We start from the raw sequence: 21643 nt of genomic DNA, 5'->3' as shown, positions 1-21643 counted from the left end.
GTGAATATATTGTAACCCAGCGTTCTTTCATCTTCCCTCCCAACACAGATATATCTGCTAATGGGGTCTGAGATATCTGAGAATATGATTTCTCTTTAACTTGCTTGACTGTCTTTCACAGCATAAATAATTTGTCTATTAAAAGCCTGTATCTCCTCATGTTGTCATTCCAGGGGTTGGGACAGGGCAGCATATTACATACATCTTATCCTGAGTTTGTGTCCTACACAGGCAGCACAGGATTAGAAGCGTGTGCTATAGATCCACACTGCCTAGGCTTGAATTCTGGCTTTCAAGCTGCATGACTGTGGGCAAATTTCTGAACACTTCTGCATCCTAATGGTCTTCCCTGTAAAATGGGGACCATAAAAGTGCTGCACTCATTAAGTTGTGGTGAGGGTTAAATGAGCTCATGAAGAAATCATTAATCTTTAATAAGCGTTACCTATGATCATTTTTTTTTTTTTTTTATGATCAGTTTAACGTGGCTGGCAGCCTTCCTGACTTGGATTAGTTTAGGATGAAGAGTCTCACCTCTCTCCTGCTCCAACTAGTCAGAATATGCCTTCCAGTGGAAGGCTAAACAGCTGGACCCCAAACTGAGGCAGAGGACAAACTCTGCAGCCCACAACAGGATGTAAGACACCTGTGAGATTTGGCCTGTGTTAGGATCTTTTGATGCAGTGAAAAATAGGTGAAATTGTGACTACAGATTAGCAAGTAAGCACAAGCAAGCCCGTGCATACCCTGCTTATTGGGCAATCTGTCCCTGAATGGCATGATCAGAGCTCATCACAGATGCCTACCCAAAGTCCATTATGGTATAAGAGGGAGGTTCAGTAAAGGCCTTGAGGCTTCTCTCACCTCTCAGGTTCCGGAAAGATTTGGAGAGAAGTTGCCCTGCCCTAGGCAGAGACTATTCAGTGCTGCCCAGAGGCAGACACACCGGCATAGGCCTGTGGCGCAAGGCCTTGTTGCTCAGTCTCCTCACCCCAAGCCCAGCTTCCTTGCCCTAGCCCTGGCACTCACCAAAGCCCCAGAGCTTTTGTCTCCTCTCATCTGTTTCTCTGTTTGTAGAAAGCATTTCTTGCCGGATCAGTAAAGATCAGGACTTTATAATCCTCTGATGGAGGTAGGAAAATAACAGGTCTGCTGGGATCTGGGTGCAAATCCAAGAGATTTTCAGAGTTGAACTTGCTGAACCCCCTGAGTGCTGGGCCAGGCAGCTCTGGGACTTGGAAGGAAGCTACAGGGTGTACATCCTGATGATTCAGCACCAAAAGGATACTTACGTACCCCACACTGAGCACCTGCTCTTCCCCCAAAATCCCAGCCTGGTGACACAAAAAGGCAGGTGGGGACTAGGGGGATGAGCCTGGGACACATTCTGTCCTTCTGGGGCAGCAGAGATGGTAATTAATTTCTGCTTTAGAGAGAATGAACACAGGCTTTCCCTATATTCTGGCAAAAAGAAATCAGGCAGCACAGCCTAAGACATATGTGTGAGACATGGGGAAGGCGTTAGAGAGGAGAAAAGGAGTTTCCATTCATCTTGATGCCCGTACCTAGGGGGTGAGGGTGTTTGAATGTGAAACCAAAATGTCGAAGCCATCTCTCTCTCTCTCTCCCTTGGAGATCATAAATCAAGAATGATGTAGTAGAAAAACTCTGATCTATTTCTAGATCTGTCACCAACTGTGTGATAGTGAGCATATGACTTTACCCCCTTGAGCCTAGTAGGCGTCATTTGTAAGTTTTAGGTAATGGATATTTCATGGAATCAGGATTATGAGAACTAGCTTCAGTAACTTGTCTGGAATCCCCACCACACACGATCAGAGCTTTTTTTTTTTTTTTTTTTAAATAATTTTAGATTTACAGAAAATATTTTTCTTTTATTTAAATAATTTTAGATTTACAGAAAAGTCGCAAAGATGGTATAGAGTTCTTGTATACCCTTTTCACTGCTTCCTCTAACGTTAGTTACACATTCGTGGCACATTTGTCAAAACTAAGAGATTAACATTGGTTCACTGCTATTAACTACACTCCAGACATTATTTGGATTTTGCCAGTTTTTTCCACTGACGTTCTTTTTCTGTTCCAAGATCCAATACCGAGTTCTAATGCATTTTATTTACTCATTTCCCTTTCATCTTCTCTGGTCTGTAACAGTTGCTCAGTCTTTCTTTGCTTTTCATGACCTTGGCATTCTTGAAGAGCACTGGTCAGATATTTTGTCGGAGGTTTTAATTCACCAACTTGAGCCATCCCCTCCTTCTAAGCCATCCCCTTCCAACTAAGAGCAATCCTATAGGACAGAGTAGAACTGCCCCTTATTGTTTACCAAGGAGCAGCTGGTGGATTCAAACTGCTAACTTTTTGGTCAGCAGCTATATCTCTTAACCACTGTACCACCAGGGCTCTGGGTAGAGGTTACCTGTTGAATTTCTAGGAAATGGTACAGATAAAAAAAATACTTTTGTCCTATGTGAATACCACCAGAGGGCATCCAATGCAGAGAAAACCAAAAACCGAGCCTATTGCCTTCAAGTCAATTCCAACTCATAGCAACCCTATAGGACAGAGCAGAACTGCCCCATAGGGTTTCCAAGGAGTAGCTGGTAGATTCGAACTTCTGACCTTTTGGTTAGCAGCCCAGCTCTCAATGTAGAGAAGGCATTCGATAATCAGGGAGATAGGATTATCCATCCAGTGAATGTTGATCAGCTCTCTGTTGCTTGTTCAATAGGATCGTGTACAAGTATCCATATCAGTAGTGGTAAATAGATAAGGCTGAGTGATATGAAGCCCACGCTGTTGAGCACAGGCAGAGCCTCTAACTGCATGAGTAAATTCTGTCATGGGCACTTGTGCATAAAGGTCAACGCTGAGTCTGATTTTTCACTATTTCTCAGAGAGTCTAGACAGTCTCCTAGTGGCAGGCTAGTTACATTGGACCAACAGCAATTTGTACTCATAGAGTAGGTACATATTCCAAAAACAGATCTGCTTTTCCCACGTATATTGTCCTGCACCACCAAAAAGACATATCCATCAAGTTAAACCATGGGGTATCCCAACAACATCACTTGCAACTGTGGAACTGATTTTACAGTCAAAGAATTCTCATAATGGGCTCACCCTATGGAATGCATGGGTCTTATAGTCTACCCCAAAAGCCAGAAGCACCTGGTCCAATAGAACTGTGGGGTGAACAGCTAAAGGCTCATGTATCACACCAGTTTGAAAACCCCGTTATATGAGATTTGGAGGTCGGCATATAAATTCTGTACAAGCTTTCAATCAGCAACCAATATATAAGTATTTTTTTTCATATCCAGCATACACACACTGGTCAGAGAATCAAGGAGGAGAGAAGTAGCCCCCGATACTGTCATGGTAATAGCTCATTTACAGAATTTTTTTTTTTCCATCCCCACAACATAGAGCTTAGCCAGCTTGGAGAGCCTAGCAAAGAATGGAGAAGCCCTTCTACCAAGGAGAGCAAAAGTGTCCTAATAAATTGGAATCTCTGACTATAGCCTGGCTATTTGGGATTTCCTAAGCCACTGAAGACAGGGTTCTGATACTAACTGGAATGACTTATATGATTAGCAGAACTTGGGTTGCTGACACACAATAGAGACAAGGAGGGTTATCCCTAAAACCCAAAGTATACACTGGAGAGATTCCTAGTTCTCATTATCCAATAACAATGGCTGATGTGTTAAAAGCAATATGTGCTAACGTGTTGAAGACAGGAACATTAAGGACACGGATACTTCAGGAAAAATATTCGGGTCACCTCACCAGTTAAAGAATACTGAAGTGCTGTCATGGACTTAATTATGTTCCTGAAAAAATGTGTGTATCAATTTCGCTGGACCATGTTTCCCACTATTGTGTGGTTGACCTCCATTTTATGATTGTAATTTTATGTTAAAGAAGATGAGGGTGGGATTGTAACACCCTTACCCAGGTCACATTCCAGATCCAACGTAAAGGGAGTTTCCTGGGGTATGGCCTGCACCACCTTCTATCTATCAAAAGATAAAAAGGAAAGGGAAGCAAGCAGAGAGTTGAGGGCCTCCCACTACCAAGAAGAAGCACCGGGAGCAGAGTGAGTTCTTTAGACCCCCGGTTCCTGCACAGAGAAGTTTCTAGTCCAGGAGAAGATTGGCAAGAAAGACCTTCCTCCAGAACCGACAGAGAGAGAAGGCAGTCCCCTGGAGCTAACACCCTGAATTTGGACTTTTAGCCTACTTTACTGTAAAGAAAGAAATTTCTCTTTGTCAAAAGCCATCCGCTTGTGGTATTTCTGTTATAGCAACATTAGATAACCAAGACAAGTACTGAAGCACAGGCAGTGAGCGAGGAGACTTTGGAATGAGTGGCATCTTTGATCTTGTAACCAATTACCAAGCTGGGAACTATGCCAGCTCTGCATATGTTATGTTAATGATTGTGTGCATATTACCGGACAGGTACCAAAACAACCCTGTGGTAGATGCATTAATAAACCAGTTGCCTTTGACTCATGACGACAGCATGTGTGTCAGAGTAGAACTGTGCTCCATAGAGTTTTCAATGGCTGATTTTTCATAAGTAGATTGCCAGGCCTTTCTTCCCTGGTTCCTCTGGGTGGGTTTGAACTGCCAACCTTTAGGTTAGCGGTTGAGTGAAAACTGATTGCACCACATTGGGACCTTACATGCATTAATGTTCTTGTTGTTAGGTACCTTCAAGTCAGTTCCAACTTATACCAACCCTGTGTACAAGAGAGTGAAACACCGCCCAATCCTGCACCATCCTCACAATCCTTGCTTTGTTTCAGCCCATTGTTGCAGCCACTGTGTCAGTCCATCTCAGTGAGGGTCTTCCTCTTTTTCACTGACCCTCTACTTTACCAAGCATGATGCCCTTCTCAAGGGACTGGTCCCTCCTGATATCATGTCCAAAGTACTTGAGACAAAGTCTTGCCATCCTCACTTCTAAGGAGCATTCTGGCTGTACTTCTTCCAAAATAGATTTTTTCCTTCTTGTGGCAGACTATAGTATATTGAACATTCTTTGTCAACACTGTAATTCAAAGGCATTAGTTCTTCTTAGGTCTTCCTTATTCAGTGTCCAGCTTTCACATGCATATGAGGTGATTAAAAATACCATGACTTGGGTCAGGCACACCTTAGTCTTCAAGGTGACATCTTTGCTTCTTAACACTTTTAAAGAGGTCTTTTGCAGCACATTTGCCCAATGCAATGCCTCCTTTGATTTCTTGACTGCTGCTTCCATAGGCGTTGATTGTGGATCCAAGTAAAATGAAATCTTTGACAACTCCAATACTTTCTCTGTTTATCATGACCAATCCATGCACTAATACCCCTGCTTAATTAGATGAGTAAATTGAAGCTCAGAGAGATGGGCATCCAGCTAATAAATAGGAGGGTCCGCACTGACTGAGTCCATGTCTGCCTTATTATGAAACCTATGTTCTTCTCATACCCATTCTCTTTCCAACAGAGGCTTACTCAGTTCCTGCAACAAACAACAAAGGGTCTACAGTGATGTGAAACAGTCATATTCAGGGTGTCTTTTTTCTTTGATTTTTTTCACTGTTTCCACTCTGCTTTCAGGGACTGTTTATGTTAATGGAATCAACCCAATAGGTGTAATGGTTCGGTAGATTCATCACATTTATTACCAAGCAGCCAAATAGGTGTAATGGTTTGGTAGATTAATCACTTTTATTACCAAACAGCCAAACAGAATGACAGGATCCACTCTCCACAGAGCCCACTCACCTTCCCATTCCCCAGGCTCTAACCAAGGGATCCACAGAAGTTTCTGTGTCCCTGATGCTCACTGAGGGTAAAAAAGAAAAAAAAAAAAAAAAAATTTTGTAAGGTAGTAGAAATTACCCGTTTTTCTGAGAGCCCGGTTCCTTCCTTATGCCCCAGTAGCTGACTTTGTCCCCACAGGCAATTAGGGCGGGACATGACACACTCCTCTAGAGTGGGCAGCTGCCGCGGAGGGGAGAAGGTCTGAAAACGACGCATAAACCACAGAGAGTGATTTCAGATCTAGGACTTAAGAGGGAGAGACTACAGGGGACTCTGAGCCACAGCTGTGCAGAGCAGGGAGGGGGAAATGGGAGAGAGACGTTACATTTGATGATGGGAGAGCGTGAGCCTAGGACGAAGTGCTGCTGAGTTTTCGTTCAACCCCAGCTTCCAAGATGCCCAAGTCTAGGGGCTCAGAATCTTCTAATCCCTCTCTCACCCCAACTCCTCCTTGTCTCTTCCCGTTTGCCCTCCCACTTGTCTTCCTTCCGGGCTGCTATTCTTTCTCTCCCTCCACACCCATTTCTCCTCCCCTCCCTTCAATTCTCCTCCCACTCTCCTCCCCTTTTTTTGACTCATCGAAAGTGGAATCAGGAGTGCACCCTCGGCCTTCGAGTGCCCTGTTGAGATGAGTGAAACTGGCTAGGCTGGGGGATCCCAGCCTCCCCTTACCCAGATTTGAAGATTGCCTGTGGAATCAGGAGTCCACCCTCGCCTTCCAGTGCCCTGTTGAGGTGAGTGAAGCTGGCAGGCTGGGGGATCCCAGCCTCCCCTTACCCAGATTTGAGGATTGCCTTCCACCCCTTCTCCCTTGCGGGACTTGGTCGACCCAGCAGGTCTTCCCGCGCGGGCGCCTCTGCCTAGAAGGAGGCTGGGCTCTGAAGCGACTGCAGAGTTAGCCGGCGGGAGCCGGGCTGCCCTGTTGCCGGCGCCCGTCAGGGGAGGAGGGCCGCGCGAACCTTGGAGAACCGGGATTGTAGCCCGGCGGTTGGCCCAGGGGAGCCCAGTGTGGGGCGGGCCAGCAAACCTGGAAACGGAATTTCCCTATCTCCAATCGACGGCACTGGGTTTTTTTCCTATCTCCAAAAATCCACCTCTGCAAGTGAGAGGGACAGGGCTGCTCAGGACGTTGGACTAGGATGTATCCTGGTCCAGGACTGAGGTGGTCAGTGCCCTGGAGGAAATGAAGGCAGGAACCAGGTAGTCAAGAGAAGAGCCCAGGGAGTGCTGGCCACACTTCTGAGCGCACACTGTAGCCTCCCTTCCCCCACTGGCCTACCCCTCAAAAGCAAAACTCCTAAATTTTTTCCTCCTCTTCCCTGTTCCTTCCTCTTTTTCATTTTAGTCTATGTAACTTTATGCAAATTATTGCATCTGTTTATTGATGTACCCATGTATATGTATATATGCATGTGTATATGCGTACATATATATCTCTACATTTGACTCCTGCCATTATTGTAACGAGGAATGAATTGTCCCTAGGTGGTGCAAAGGGTTAAGAGGCTCAGTCTGAAAGGTTGGTGTTTTGAGTCTATCCAGAGGTTGGGTCTTTTAGAGGCACCTTGGAAGGCCTGGCAATCTACTGAAAAACCCAGCCATTGAAAGCCCTGTGGAACACAGTTCTTACTCAGACACAAAGAGGTCCCTATCATTCAGGCAACTACTTTAGTTTATTGTTATGATTAACTTTTCAGCAAAATCACTGATTGATTACTTGAGATGGGAGAAGATGGATGGAAAAAGCCTTGGCCCTGAGGGAAATCTTCATTTAAAAAAAGAAATCACCAGAAGGACTCCCAAAGTGGCAATTGGTAGAAGTGGTCCTAGTGAGAAAGCTGGAAACCCCGCAGCCTTATATTCAGGCCCAGCCCTCTGACTCAGTACCTCCCACCTGGACCTCCCTTCCTGTCAAATTGGCTACTATGCCTGCCCCAACAGACAACTTGATGTATTTGAACGGGGTTAGCCCCTAGCTGGGCACAGGATTTTTTTTTTTTTTTTCCATCCCATCTTCCCTTCCTTCCCCTCCCTCCCTCCCTCCCTCCCTCCCTCCCTCCCTCCCTTCCTTCCTTCCTTCCTTTCCTCCTTCCTCCTTCCTTTTGTCATTTCTCCCAGGCAGTTGGATTATTTTCCCCTTGGCTTGTAATGGAGATCCTTTGAAGGATTTAAGCTGGGGTGGACATGATGAAAGCATAGTTCTAAACAGTTTTACCTCTGAGATTCTGGACAATTATATTTGCCTCTTTTGAAGACTGTTTCCCCCTCTGTCTGACCAGACTATGGAGGAGAAGCCCTTGTTATTCAGATTGACGTTCTTGCTTTTTCTTGTTTTTATCCCCTCCTGTTCACCACCCCCATGTCCTCCTTTGAATCATTTTATTTTTCTCACACAACCCTTCCCATCTTCTTTCCTTTCCTCCTCTCCCCACTAGTCCCCCACAAGATCTCCGTGGTGCTGTTTAACAGGAACACTGCCCCTGTGGCCTCAGCGAAGCCCCTGGCAATGATGTGGGAGGAGGTAACATGCTCTGTCTGCCAGGATCCCTTCGTGGAGCCTGTGGTCATTGAATGTGGCCACAGTTTCTGCCAAAAATGCATCTCTGAGGTCGGGAAAGATGGCGGCAGTAGTTGCCCTGTGTGCGGGCAGAAATTCCTGCTCAGGGACATCCGGCCTAACCTGCAGCTAGCCAACTTGGTGGACACCCTTGGACAAATGGACCAGAGCACCATGAAGTGGGATCAGTGTAGGGTGCATGGAGAGAAACTTCACCTGTTCTGTAAGGAAGATGGAAAAGCACTTTGCTGGGTGTGTGCCCAGTCACGGAAACACCGTGACCACTCCAGGATCCCTATTGAGGAAGCTGCACATGAGTACCAGGTGAGGCCTTAGCACAAAGCATGAGCAGGTAAAAAGGAGATGGGCCCTGATTAGTGCTTTGTTCTCCACAGCTTGAGATAGAAGAGAGTGGCCTCTGGAGTTGAAGGACTGGGAAAGAAAGGGAATCTCCCTCCATGTCTAATCTAAGTGGAGAGTTGCAGACTAAACACAACCTTCTCATTCCCCAAGAGTAGGGAATATGCTGTGGGAAAATCTGGCAAGGATCATGTTTCCTTGTGGCTTCCTGGTTAATTAGGAGTGAGAACGCCCTCTACCCCTGCCATCCCAACAGTGTGGGTCTAGTCTACAAGAAAACATCAGACTTTTTCTGAAGTCTTCCCATTCATCAATTCCAACCTCACTCAAAACTCCAGTGCTCCAACCTTGTCTGCACCCAAGCTTTTCTAAGAACCAAGACGACATTCCCCCACCCCATGTTACCCCACCCTACTTCGTGTGGTTAGGGATTGACTTGCTGTCTCTCTCTGCAGGAGAAGTTCCCGGTGGCATTACAGAAGCTGAGAAGGGAGCAGGAGTTACCTGTGAAGTTGGAAGTCGATATTGCTGAGAAGAGAGCAGCCTGGAAGGCAAGGGTCACATCCGGAAAGGGATCTTAGATCAGAAGTCTGGGCAGAATTCAAGTTCGTGGGCTCAGCTATACCTATCTGAATAGCTGTAGAGTTTGTATATCTCACTGTCTGAGAACCAGCCATCCTCCTTGTCTCCTGATAAAGGGAAATAAGAATGAAGGAGGCTAGAAAGAGAGCTTCCAATCAAACACAAAGATTGAGAGTCTATAGGAGAGGGGGTAGAGTGGAAGAAACCATACCCTAAAGCTCCCTGCTCCTCCGAGCTCAATCACAGCAGATGACGGTACCAGTGCTTGGTGTCTGGGACAAAGGTATCTCAAGAGAGCAGCCCAACCACTATGCCTTGTAGGAAATGGCAAAGGCTGTGAGGAATGGGCTTAAGGGTTGAAGTAGGAAAACCAGTTTCAGCAAGTGGTTGCTTGACTATGTGCAGATCGCTGGTCCAAAGTATAACAGAGAACTAAAGCTTGTTTCACACTGGTGAAGGAGTTTCACACTAGTGGAGGAGGGGCAGGTCAGGGATTAAGAGAGGTGCAGAGAGCTCATGGACAACAAATCCCAGAAGAGGAAGATTTGTGGTGAGGGAGGGAGGAGCCAGGCTGCAATAGGAAGCAGTGACTCTCCAGTTACCAGCAAAAGAGGGCAGGCAAAGAATATTCCAGAAACTTCCCTTTCCCGTGACTTAGAAATGATATTGTGAGCCTCTCTGTGCGAGCTTGTTGGGGGTGGGGTCAGGTATTAGTCTCTTAACAAGTCAGAGAGAAATGAAGGCCAAGGGATACATTTGAGAGGTGACTGGCTTTTGAAAGAGAGGTTGAGAAAAGTCTTGGGTGTCGTAGGCTTATACAGGTATGATTGTGGGCCAGCTTCAGTGGGCTCCCACCAATCCCAATCCTCTCTTAGTCCCAGATGCCTTACCCACTAGTCTCCCAGCAAGATTCTCTGTTTGTGTGTCCCCAGACATAACCAGAGTGATGAATCTGCAGAGGATAGAAGTAGGTACCAACACCCTCCATCCTTGAACCTTGAGTTATTCTGATAAAAACCATACCTCTCTTCCCCTTACCACTAAAGACAAAGGTTGAGACACAAAAACCAAGGATTCACGCAGAGTTTGTGCAGCAGAGAAACTTCCCGGCTGAAGAAGAAGAGAGGCAGCTGCAGAAACTTGAGAAGGATGAGAGAGATCAGCCCAGAATCCTGGGGGAGACTGAGGACCAACTGGCCCAGAAAAGCCAGGCCCTGCAGGAGCCGATCTCAGAGCTGGAGAAGAGGAGTCGGGGCCCAGTACTGGAACTGCATCAGGTGAGACCAGGGAGAGGCTACCTCTGAGATTCAAGGAGTAACTAGAGAAAAAACAGTTCCCTGGGTCTACCATTGGAGCAAATGGAAACCTGGTCCTTGGAATATTCTTAAATGAACCAAATTGGGATTCACGGATGGTTTTCATTCAAGGTATAGAATGGTACAAACTTAGGAGGGAATATTCCATGTGGCAGAGTTCCTGGCTGGTACAAACAATTAACATGTGGAGGTTCAAGTCCATTGAGAAGCACCTTAGAAGAAAGGCCTGGCAGTCTTCTTCCAAAAAAACTCAGCCATAGAAAACCCTATGGAGGCCATTTCTACTCTGACACACATGGGGTTGCTATGAGTCAGAAGTGACATGATGACAGCTAGCTTGGTTTTTATTCCATGCAACAATGAACAGAAGTGGACATCTTTGGTAAGTGCCTGACATGTACTGGGGGAGTGACTTTGAGAGAATCCTTTAATCTTTCTGAGCATCAGATTTCTCATATGTGAAATGAGTATTATGTTATATATTTCAAAGCATTTTTGTGAAAGTATCCACTAAGGTCCTTAGATGAGTGCCTGGCCATTGGGGAGGGTTTAATAAATGAGATATAACTAAAAACACTGCACTGAAAATCAAGAGACAGTAGCCCAGCTCCGGCCCTGCTGTCAGTTCTCTCCATAACTCCAGGTTAAGTCATTTTCCTTTCCTGGACCTGATTTCTTCATTTGTAAAACAGCGTGGGTGGGAAGTGGACTAAATAACATGGATACTCCAAACTTTAGCCGTAAATGTATCACCTTTATACTTTCTGCTACTTCTGTGAACAGCCTAAATGATTTTAACATATTATTCTTCCTTAAATTGTCTCACTTTTTTAGTCTAAGTTTAGTTTAAAAGGAAATTTGTCCTAAACAATAATAGCCAAGAAATTATGTGTTGATATACTGTCGTCATGTGCCATCGAGTCAGTTTTGACTCATAGTGATGTAGAACCACCCCATAGGGCTTCATGGCTGTAATCTTTATGAAATCAGATTGCCAGGTGAGCTGTCCATGGAGCTGCTTGATGGGTTTGCTTTTGGTTAGTAGCCAAGTGCTTAACTGTTGCACCACCAGGGCTCCTTGTTGATATGTTACTTATATTTTATTCTAATTTATTTCATACCAATAATAATAATAACTGCAAGCTCTTGAATAGCACATATTACATGCCAGGCATATCTTTATGTCAATGCAATGAGGTGGGTGCTACTATTATCCCCATTTCATAGATGAGGACACTAAGGCACAGAGACATTAAGAGTCTTAATGAAAGACTAAAGCTAAATAACTTGACCAAGTCCACCCAAATAGTAAGAGGTAGAGCTAAGATTAAAATACATACATAGCTATTTTTTAAAAATTCATCAGTGCCTGATCCCACTTATAGTAAATACCCAGGAGATGCAAATGCATAGAGATAAAAAGTAGATTAATAGATACCACAGGCTGGGGTGGGGAATATGGTTATGCAGATATGGGAAGTTAATGCTTAATGGGTACAGAGTTTCTGTTTGGGGTGATGAAAAGGTTTGGAAACAAATAGTGTTGAAGGTTGTACAACATTGTGAATATAATTAATGTCTCTGAATTGTATATTTAAAAATGGGTAAAATGGCAACCTTTGTTTATAAGTATTTTCCCACAATTTTTAAAAAGTTCATCATTGAACATTCTACTTAAAATCATCTTGCATCCAACGTATGTTTACCTTACTGTGGGAAACCATGGACCAGATGATCTCAGAAGTCCCTCTGCCCTCACATTCTACACCCACTTCTCACTTATCAACATGGTTAGGTTCCAAAGACCAGGTCATTATGTGAAAATCAGCATTATGTAAAAATGGAAGATGACCACCATCAGATCACAAAATGCAGGATGACTACATTGTTACAAAACTGCCAAATTAGATCATTACATAACTGCCAACCCACTGAAAATGATGGCCCAGGCAAACTGACACATAACCTGAACCATCACAGCTGGCGTTACTCTCTCTCGCACCTCGGTGTCTGTTACGGCCAGACATACTTCGTTAATGGGTAAAATAGTAGGATAGTAGATTTTTTACTCTTGTTGTAAATACAAAATTTTGGATAACGATATCATCACTAAGTGAGGAGTAAGTATACAGTTCTTCTTTTCCCACACCTTTTCACTCTCTGTCAGATGTGGTCATGAAGCCATTTCTTTCTGGCTTGTGCAAAAAGGCTGATCTGATTTGGTTGACCTGACAGGCGCTCTCTTCCCATTATCCAAATCTTGTTTCTGCCAGACATTGAACTGAGCTTTCTGGTATAGTTTTGACTCAGCCTAGGAGCCTACCAACTCCCATGTGAGGGCCCCAAACTCCCTGCACCAGAATATTCTCAGATGATTTGATTTTACCTAATGAGGGGCAGCATTAAGTACAGCACAGGATAGAGCTTTGACCAACCAGCCCTTCTTCCCCAAACAACTCAAGCCCACAAATGAGATAGAGCAGTTTCTGGGGATCCTGGTTTAGACATTCTCTCCCTGTGATTCTCTCTAGGCTTCAGCCAGGACCGTTTTCCCTCTGCCACCCTGGATCTGGGCTTTCTCATTCATTTTCTGAGTCAGAGTCCTTAAACTGAAGATCTTTCCTGTAGCTATAGGTCACACCCATGCTAGGTTCCTGGTTACCCCACAACCACCCACACTCGAAGCTGGTCAGATATGGCTTTCTGCCCCTAGAATGGGGCAGAGTAGTGCCCTAGGACCACAGGTTTGTGTCACATCACCCTTAGGACCAAAGTCTCAGTGGTGAACCAGTAACTCCACAACTTACTCTCTGTCTCTTTTCTCCTCAGAAGGCTGAAAGTATCCCGGAAAGGTAAGGAGAGGTTTTCTTTGTAAGGGCAGGGGGTGACAAGAAGCACATACACCTATGAAAAAGGTTCTTGAGTTAGAAAAACGTATGCTAAAGTTTTCCCCATCCTCTTCCCTATTTTCAAGAACCTGATCGTCCATAAAATATTTTCTAGTCTCAAAAGGCTAATTAATGGGCGTCCCTGTTGGTGAGTTGCCCACAGTGATTGGACTGTACTGTCTTCACAAAGTGAAGCCGTGGCAAGCAGAAAAATTCTGGGAAGCTCTGAGTCAACAGCCTGCTGGGATTCCTTTTTTAAATGGAATTTAACCAGTTACAAACCCCCAAGAGCCATGAGTAAGATCCACAGCATGGACGAGACTCCTTGAGTTCCTTACAGAAGTGATTCAGCCTATGTCAGATGGCCTTGCCTGTAAAATGCAGTAGAACGTGCTTAAAGGGTGATCAAGCTTGGAGAGGAGATAGGGACTATCTGCATGCTGCAGAGGCTCATGTAATCAGCAACCGCAACCCCCAGGGACTGAATAAAGATGTTTGTAAATTTGGGTAGAACTAAATTACCACAGTCATCCATGAGGAAGGTTATGGCGTTAGGGTTCCAGAAGGATGTGATAGAAATTGGAGATGGAGGTCTCAAATTCTCTTTCCGTCAGGAGTGAGGCCTGGAACCCGAAGGAACTAGGCGTTGCCTCCCCAGACCTGAGGAATGAGTGCTGTGTTCCAGGGCTGAAGAATATGCGGAAGACACACGGAGGTGAGGCAAGCTCTAGGAGTTGTGGGACTGGCCCACAGGGGGAGCTGAAGGGTACAGCGTGGATGCGGAGCCGATGCCCAGGGTGGGGGAGAACAGCAGCATCTAGGAGAGATGGCAGGTTCGAGTAGGTGGGGCAGCATGGAGATAGTGAAAGTGGTTCCCTCAAAGGTCAAGGCAAGGGCCAGAGTTGGCTGTGGCGCCGTTTCCTCACACGCTGAGGCTCAGGGTCACTCCCTCGTCCTCATCCCAAAGTTTAACACATGCACAGGCCACTGACCATCACTGCCCCCAGCCACCCCACACTCTCCAAGACTGACCATGGTCCCCTCTCTGCAGTACATGTCACTCTGGATCCAGACACAGCCAGTCCGTGGCTCATCCTTTCTGAGGATAAGAGAATAGTGAAGCTTGGAGACACCTCCCAGAACTTGCCTGCAAATGAAGAGAGATTTGATAGTTATCCCATGGTCCTCGGTGCCCAGTGCTTCGACTCTGGAAAGCTTTACTGGGAGGTAGACGTGACCGGAAAGGAAGCCTGGGATCTGGGAGTTTGTAGACACTCTGTCAAGAGGAAGGGACAATTTATGCTCAGCCCTGAGAATGGCTTCTGGACAATTTGGTTGTCGAACAAACAAAAATATGAGGCTGGCACTTCCCCCCAGACTTCCCTCTACCTTAAGGTGCCTCCTCGCCAAGTTGGGATCTTCGTGGACTATGAGAACCACACCGTCTCCTTCTACAACATCACTGACCATGGCTCCCTTATCTACACTTTCTCTGAATGTGCCTTTGTTGGGCCTCTGCGGCCCTTCTTCAATACTGGTTTCAGTGACGGAGGAAGAAACACGGCCCCTCTGACCCTGTGTCCACTGAAGCTGGGATAGTAGGGGTCCACTGACCATTGGTCTCTTCTGGACAGTGCTACCTGCTCCCTGTTGATACCCTTCCCAGTTACTGCCGCTGCCTCTTTCCATTAACTGAGCCACCTCTGCCTCTGCAGAAGTGTCAGCATCCCAGCAAGCAGGCCTTGACAGGGAAGTCACTGAAAGTCAAGGCCCAGTGGCTTTCAACAGCAATATTCCTGCCCTAGATTGCATATGATTCCCTCCAAGGAGGCCAACTACTTCTATTTGGTCCAAACTCATCTGGATCAACCAAAAACATGTTTCCACCTTGTTTATGTGACTTAAATTTTATTTTCTTCTCTTCATCCCTACAGCCATTGCCTTTGGTCAGATCTCTGTCCTATCTTTCTTGCTTTACCAAAAGGCTTCCTGAGGGAATTATGCCTCAGTCTATCCCATTCAGACCTCGTTTCTCATCTACATCTAGGATTATCTTTCCAACAGACACGCACCTGATCATAAGTGGCTCCACATTGCCTATAGAAAAATAGCCATGGGTCATTACCCAGAGATTGTGTACCTTATAAGGGAAGATATTAGAAAGAATCCATAGGTTCAGGCATATCGTTTCCCTGAGTCTACAGGGAACCATAGAATATAACACCATAGCTGGTAACGATTGTATTAAATTTTGTGAAATAATTATTTGAAAGCATGGAAAAGTCTCAGGAATGACTTCTCTTCGTAGCCACCAGAATTATGGCATCCTGCACATGTGAACAGATCAGTGCTAATAGGAATTTAGTTGTATCAGGCAAGATGAGTCATGGCAAGGCTCTCATCCTCTTAAAAGTCTTTCAGGAAAACCTACTCTTCAAGTGCATATAGTCCCTGGAAAGCAGAGAAGGCCAAGCCTTTGGAGGAAACCTGAATCTTTGACCTTGTAAGTGAAGCCATTCCAGTCATTCAGCAGATGGTGAGAACCCTGCGTCTTGCCCTGGGTACCTTCCACTGCTACCTGCTCCCCCTCAGGATCTTCTTGGACTCATAATGATTTTACTTCTAGAATTAGGTTTACACGGTGCTGTTGGTTGCAACATCATACATTTCTGTTTGAATATCATCAGTTTTTCTGCTTCTGTGTCTCTATCTTGGGGTTAGCCAATGTAAATAACGGTTTGTGACCTTCAATTGCTATACTGGTTGGAGGAGGCTATCATAATGATAAATAAACTTAAATAATCTGATTTCTCAAAATCTGAATGCCTTGGTATATTGGGTTACCCTGATACTTGGGAATCACACAGATAACACACTGCCATCCCCTTGGTCCCCACCAAAAGGAATCGAGCAGAGAGATTTCACAGTATCTCAACTATCACCCCCACCAATAATCACTAACAAGTGACACAGATACCCGCCTCCATGTCTCACAACAAATTTTCTTGAGATAGAAGACACTACCAGCACCAATTACAATTTTGATTAATACAGTCCTTTAAGATGCAAATATAATCTGTTGCCTTTCTTGATCTCCTTGATTCTACAACTTCTTTTTGAATTAGGAGAGGCAAAGTTTATTACACCAAAATTTTAAAGATAAGCTAAGGCAGAAAGAGATGAGAACTTAAAAATTTATTTACTGCTCACTCTGTCTCATACATATTAAAGATCCTTTTTAAGCTTTATTTCATTTAGTTCTATCATATCTTTATGATGATACAGTCAGGCATAATCAGGAAATTTAAAGATAGGGTGTCTTCTTCATGTATACTTCAAATGAAATTTTATTTTTCAAAATGTCAGACAATATATATAATTAAAGTAGATTATTTTAAAATATTCTAATTGAAATTCTCTAGATAAGTACATTGTAGGGGTAGTTTTCTCATTGTTTGATTTGGTTTAGCTTAGTTTTCATGTCCCTCTTTTTCTGGTACCCTAAGCTTGTGCTTAGGTTACCTATTGGGCATACGTCAGTGAGTAGTGTTTTTCCCATTTTACAAATGAAATAAGAGTTGCTGTCTTAGGCTAGATTCTCCAGAGAAGCGAAAGGAGGGAAGTGTATATACATACATGCACATGTATGTATGCATGTGTATATAGTATATATATACACGTGTAAAAAAAATTTTTTTTATGCATATACATATATAGTGAGTGAGAGAAGGAAAGAAAGATTTATATCAAGGAAACGGCCCACGTGGTTGTAGAGGCTGGAAAGTCCCAACTGTGAGGCTTCTGACTCACATAGTTGCTGGGGCTGATGAACCCAAGATCGACAGGCCAGACAGCAGGCTGCTGGCTCACAGCTGTGGAGGCTGATGAATCTAAGATCGGCAGGCCATACAGCAAGCTGCTGAATCAAGGCCCAAGAACCAGAGGTCAGATGATGACAAGCAGAATCCAGAGCAAGCAAAAGCCAGTGAACTTTGCCAGAAAGTCCATATATATTGGATGCAGGCCACAACCCCAAGGAAACTCGCTTTCAACTTACTGGCTGCTCATAGCCGATCTCATCATGGAGGCGATGACATCATTATACAACTGCCAAACTACATCATAACTAACAAACACTGAGAATCATGGCCCAGCCAAGTTGACACACAACCTTAACCATCACAGTTGCTGAGAAAACGAGTAACTTTCCTAAGGCTAAACACAGCATTATTAATGCATGAGGATTCAAATCTAATTGTGATCCAAAAGCCCATTCTCTTTCTTAAACACCAACTTTTCCAAACTCATATGATAATCTGGCTGTTAATTTTCTTGTCTTCAAATTCAAGTCACTTTGTTCAAATCAATGGAACTTTTACATAATAAGTATCCACAAAGTAGATAAATGCGAAGCCCTATATTGGTAAACATACCACCCAATCAGTTACACAAACTGAGCATTGTTTCCACTGGGAAGACAAAGCACTTACCACACATTCTCGAATCTGCCTAGTCTTGACCCTGTAAATGATGCAGTTCAGCAGGGGAGGGGCTAACATGCAGACACTGGCCAGCAGGATATGTGTATGGAGAGGAACATGGTGCCCAAATCGCTGGGTGCCTTAGGCTGGGTAGACAGATACAGATATATATAGAGAGAGATTTATATCGAGGAAATGGCTCACATGGCTGTAGAGGCTGGCAAGTTCCAAGTGTCTGGGTCAGGTGTAAAGCTGGAGGCTCCTCTGGACTCACATAGCTGCAGGGGCTGATAAACCCAAGATCAGCAGGTAAGATGGCAGGCTGCTGGCTCAAGCCCCAAGAACCAGAGGTCAGATGATGACAAACCAAATGCAGGATCCAGAGCAGAGGAAAAGCCAGCAAAGCTTGCCAGAAAGTCCACATATATTGGATACAGACCACACCCCTAAGGAAATTCCCCTCCAACTGATTGGCTGCTCACAGCAGATTTCATCCTGAAGATGATTACATTAAATCAGATCTCATCACGGAGGTGATTACATCATTGCATAGCTACCAGCCTATATCATAACTGCCAAACCACCGAGAGTCATGGTGAGCCAAACTGACACACAACCTTAAGCACTTGGCACCTGTGCACATCTCCTTAAACTATACATAATCTCTACATAAAGGAAATTATAAAGTTATGCTTGTGCCTAATAAGACACAACTAACACTCATACAACCGAAGACATACTAGCCGATTACATCTTATATAAGTGAAGAATAAAAAAATATTTGATGCAAACATGCAAAAAGAAATACTCTTAACAATTACAGTCCTCTTTTCTGTAACTGCTCACATGGTCCTAACTGTTTAGAACTACCTTCTTCCACCACCCATTCCATATTCCCCTTACCCTCAGCAAGCATCTCAGCTGGTCATGGTTCTTAGCCTGGTGGGGTGACCCAAACCTTCGTTCCTGAAGGGCCCGGGCCATTAATAGTCTTGAAGGCATTGGGCTGCTGTAGTTTTCCAGTGACTTTAATCACAGGGCATGATAGTAGTAAGGGATGCCGAGGGGACCTCCTGCGTTGCAGACATACTCTTCCTTACCTCCATTATGTAATATCAATCTGATTTTCTTTTGGTAATCAGGATCAACCACAGCAGCCAATATGGTAACGTCCTTCTTTGCCTGTTGATTCAGAGGCATCAGAAGCCCAAATTGGCAGGGTGGCATTCTTAGCTTCCAGTTCAATGGGATCAGTGATGTGTCTCCAGGTGGGAGCATTCCTTCCTTTGGAACTAAGACCTCTAGACCTGCAGAGCATAGGGTTGTGGGAACAGGGAGCAAAAATTTTGTGAGTAGCTCACTAGGGATAATAATGAGTGGTGCCATTCCCATTTCCACCCCTTGATTCCTGGACCCATGAGTCCTGGCTATGGGAGAAAAAGCACTGTATATGGACCCATGAATCCTGGCTATGAGAAACAGCAGCGTGTATTGGACACTGTTTTAGAGCATATACAGCCTCCTGGAGAACATTGCCCGAAATCTGCAAGGTATTGCCACCTAGTTGGCACCGTAATTGTATCTTTAGAGGGCCATTCTATTATTCTATCAAGCCAGCAGCTTCAGGATGATGGGGAACACGGTAAGACCAGTGAATTCCAAGATAATGAGCCCATTGCTGCACTTCATTTGCTGTGCAATGAGTCACTTGATCTGAGGTGATGATGTGTGTAGTTCCATGATGGTGGATAAGGCATTCTTTAAGTCCACGGATGGTACTTTTGGCAGAAGCATTGTGTTCAGGGAAGGCAAATCCATATCCAGAGTAGGTGTCTATTCCAATAAGAACAAAACACTGTGCTTTCCATGTTGGAAGCCGTCCAGTGTAATCAACTTGCCACCAGGTTGCTTGCTGGCTGACCACCTCTAGGAATGGTGCCATATCAGGGCTCAGTGGTGGTCTCTGCTGCTGGCAGATTGGACAGTCAGAAGTAACTGTAGCCAAGTTGGCCTTGGTGAGTGGAAGTCCATATTGCTGAGCCCATGCATAACTTCTATCCTTGCCACCATGGCCACTTTGTTCATGAGACCATTGGGCAATGACAGGAATGGCTGGGGAAAGATGATGACTGGTTTGTACAGAATGCATCACTCTATCCACTTGATTGTTAAAATCCTCCTCTGCTGAGGTCACGTTTTGGTGAGCATTCACATGAGGCACAAATATCTTCACTTCTTTGGCCCATTCTGAGAGGGTTGTACACGCACCCATACTTCCTTGTCACCAATTTTCCAATCACGTTCCTTCCAAGTCTCTGACCATCCAGCCAAACCCTTGGCAATAGCCCATGAATCAGTATACAGTTGCACATCTGGCCATTTCTCCTTCTAAGCAAAGTGAACAACCGGATGCACTGCTAACAGTTCTGCCCAACAAGAGATTTCCCTTCACCACAGTCCTTCATAGATGAGTGAGAGCCTCCAGCGCTGCATCCGTTTCTTGAAACATCTCAGATGGTATTCCCTGAATTCCTGAAGCCTTATTTTTCACCAATGCCTTCAAGCTTGGACTTCTTCCTTCAGTACCATTGGTTCTTGATCTTGTATATACCACTTCCATTTAATGATGGAGTGCTGCTGTGCACATCTGACTTTATGGCTCTGTGGATCAGACAACACCCAGCTCATGATGGACAGCTCAGGCCACATAGTGACTTGGTGGCCCCGTGATTAAGCGTTCAGTCTCTACTAAGGCTCAGGAACAAGCCAAAAGCTATTTCTCAAAAGGAGAGTGCTTATCTGCAAAGGATCGCAGGGCTTTTCTCCAAAATCCTAAGGGTCTGTGCTGTGATTTACCAATAGAGGCCTGCCTAAGAATCCAAACAGCATCTCCATCTGCCACTGATATTTCCAGAGCCATTGAATCAGCCATATCATATGACCCAAGTGGCAGAGCAGCTTGCATAGCAGCCAGAACCTGTTGGAGAGCCTTCTCATTCTGGGCTCCACTCAAAACTAGCAGCTTTTCAAGTCACTTAGTAAATAGGCCAGAGTACCACACCCAAATGAGGGATATGTGGCCTCCAAAATCTGAAGAAGCCCACCAGAAGTTGTGCTCCCTTTTTAGTTGTAGGAGGGGCCAGATGTAACAACTTATCCTTTAGAAGGAATACCTTACCATGCCCCACACCCTTAAAAAAAAAAAAAACACCTTTAGATTCCTAGAAATGTCACGGAGATGGAAGGTGCCTGAATTACTGTGGGATTAATTTCCTACCATCTAGCATGCAAATATTTTACCAATAAGTCAAGAGTCATTGACACTTCTTCCTCAGGAAGTCCAGTGAGCATAATGTCATCAATGTAATAGACCAGTGTGACGCCTTGTAGAAGGGAACAGTGATCAAGTTCCCTGCGAACTAAATTATGCCATAGAATAGTGAAGGTGTGTGGTCGGCCTTGCCAGCTGAAGCAAACTGCTTCCGGTGGTCTTTTGAAACAGATATGGAGAAAAAGGCATTAGCCAGATAACAGCTGCATCCCAGGTACCAGGAGATGTATGAATATACTCAAGCAATGCAACTACATCTGGAACAGCATCTGCAGTTGGAGTCAC

The 21643-nt window shown here is 44.8% G+C and overlaps 1 protein-coding gene across 1 annotated transcript; it reads left to right on the top strand.

Annotated features, from left to right (window-relative positions):
• Positions 1-6176: 6176 nt before the first annotated feature.
• Positions 6177-16312, top strand: LOC126079917 (E3 ubiquitin-protein ligase TRIM21-like). The gene is made up of 7 exons (XM_049891272.1): positions 6177-6186; positions 8279-8724; positions 9216-9311; positions 10389-10619; positions 13488-13510; positions 14161-14261; positions 14598-16312. Exons 1-7 carry the CDS (start codon positions 6177-6179, stop codon positions 15143-15145), a joined length of 1455 nt encoding a protein of 484 aa, XP_049747229.1. The 3' UTR covers positions 15146-16312.
• The last annotated feature ends 5331 nt before the right edge of the window (positions 16313-21643 follow it).

The sequence above is a fragment of the Elephas maximus genome, chromosome 7 (genome assembly GCF_024166365.1).
Source record: "Elephas maximus indicus isolate mEleMax1 chromosome 7, mEleMax1 primary haplotype, whole genome shotgun sequence".
NCBI lineage: Eukaryota > Metazoa > Chordata > Mammalia > Proboscidea > Elephantidae > Elephas > Elephas maximus.
The sequence above is the reverse complement of the archived record's forward strand: the minus strand, read 5'-3'. Positions and strand labels throughout refer to the sequence as shown.

Bases quoted from the DNA above. Each gene is read 5' to 3' on its own strand.
- LOC126079917 (XM_049891272.1), top strand. The intron at 8,725-9,215 runs GTGAGGCCTTAG...CTCTCTCTGCAG, and splicing joins AAGCTGCACATGAGTACCAG to GAGAAGTTCCCGGTGGCATT. The intron at 9,312-10,388 runs GCAAGGGTCACA...TTACCACTAAAG, and splicing joins AGAAGAGAGCAGCCTGGAAG to ACAAAGGTTGAGACACAAAA.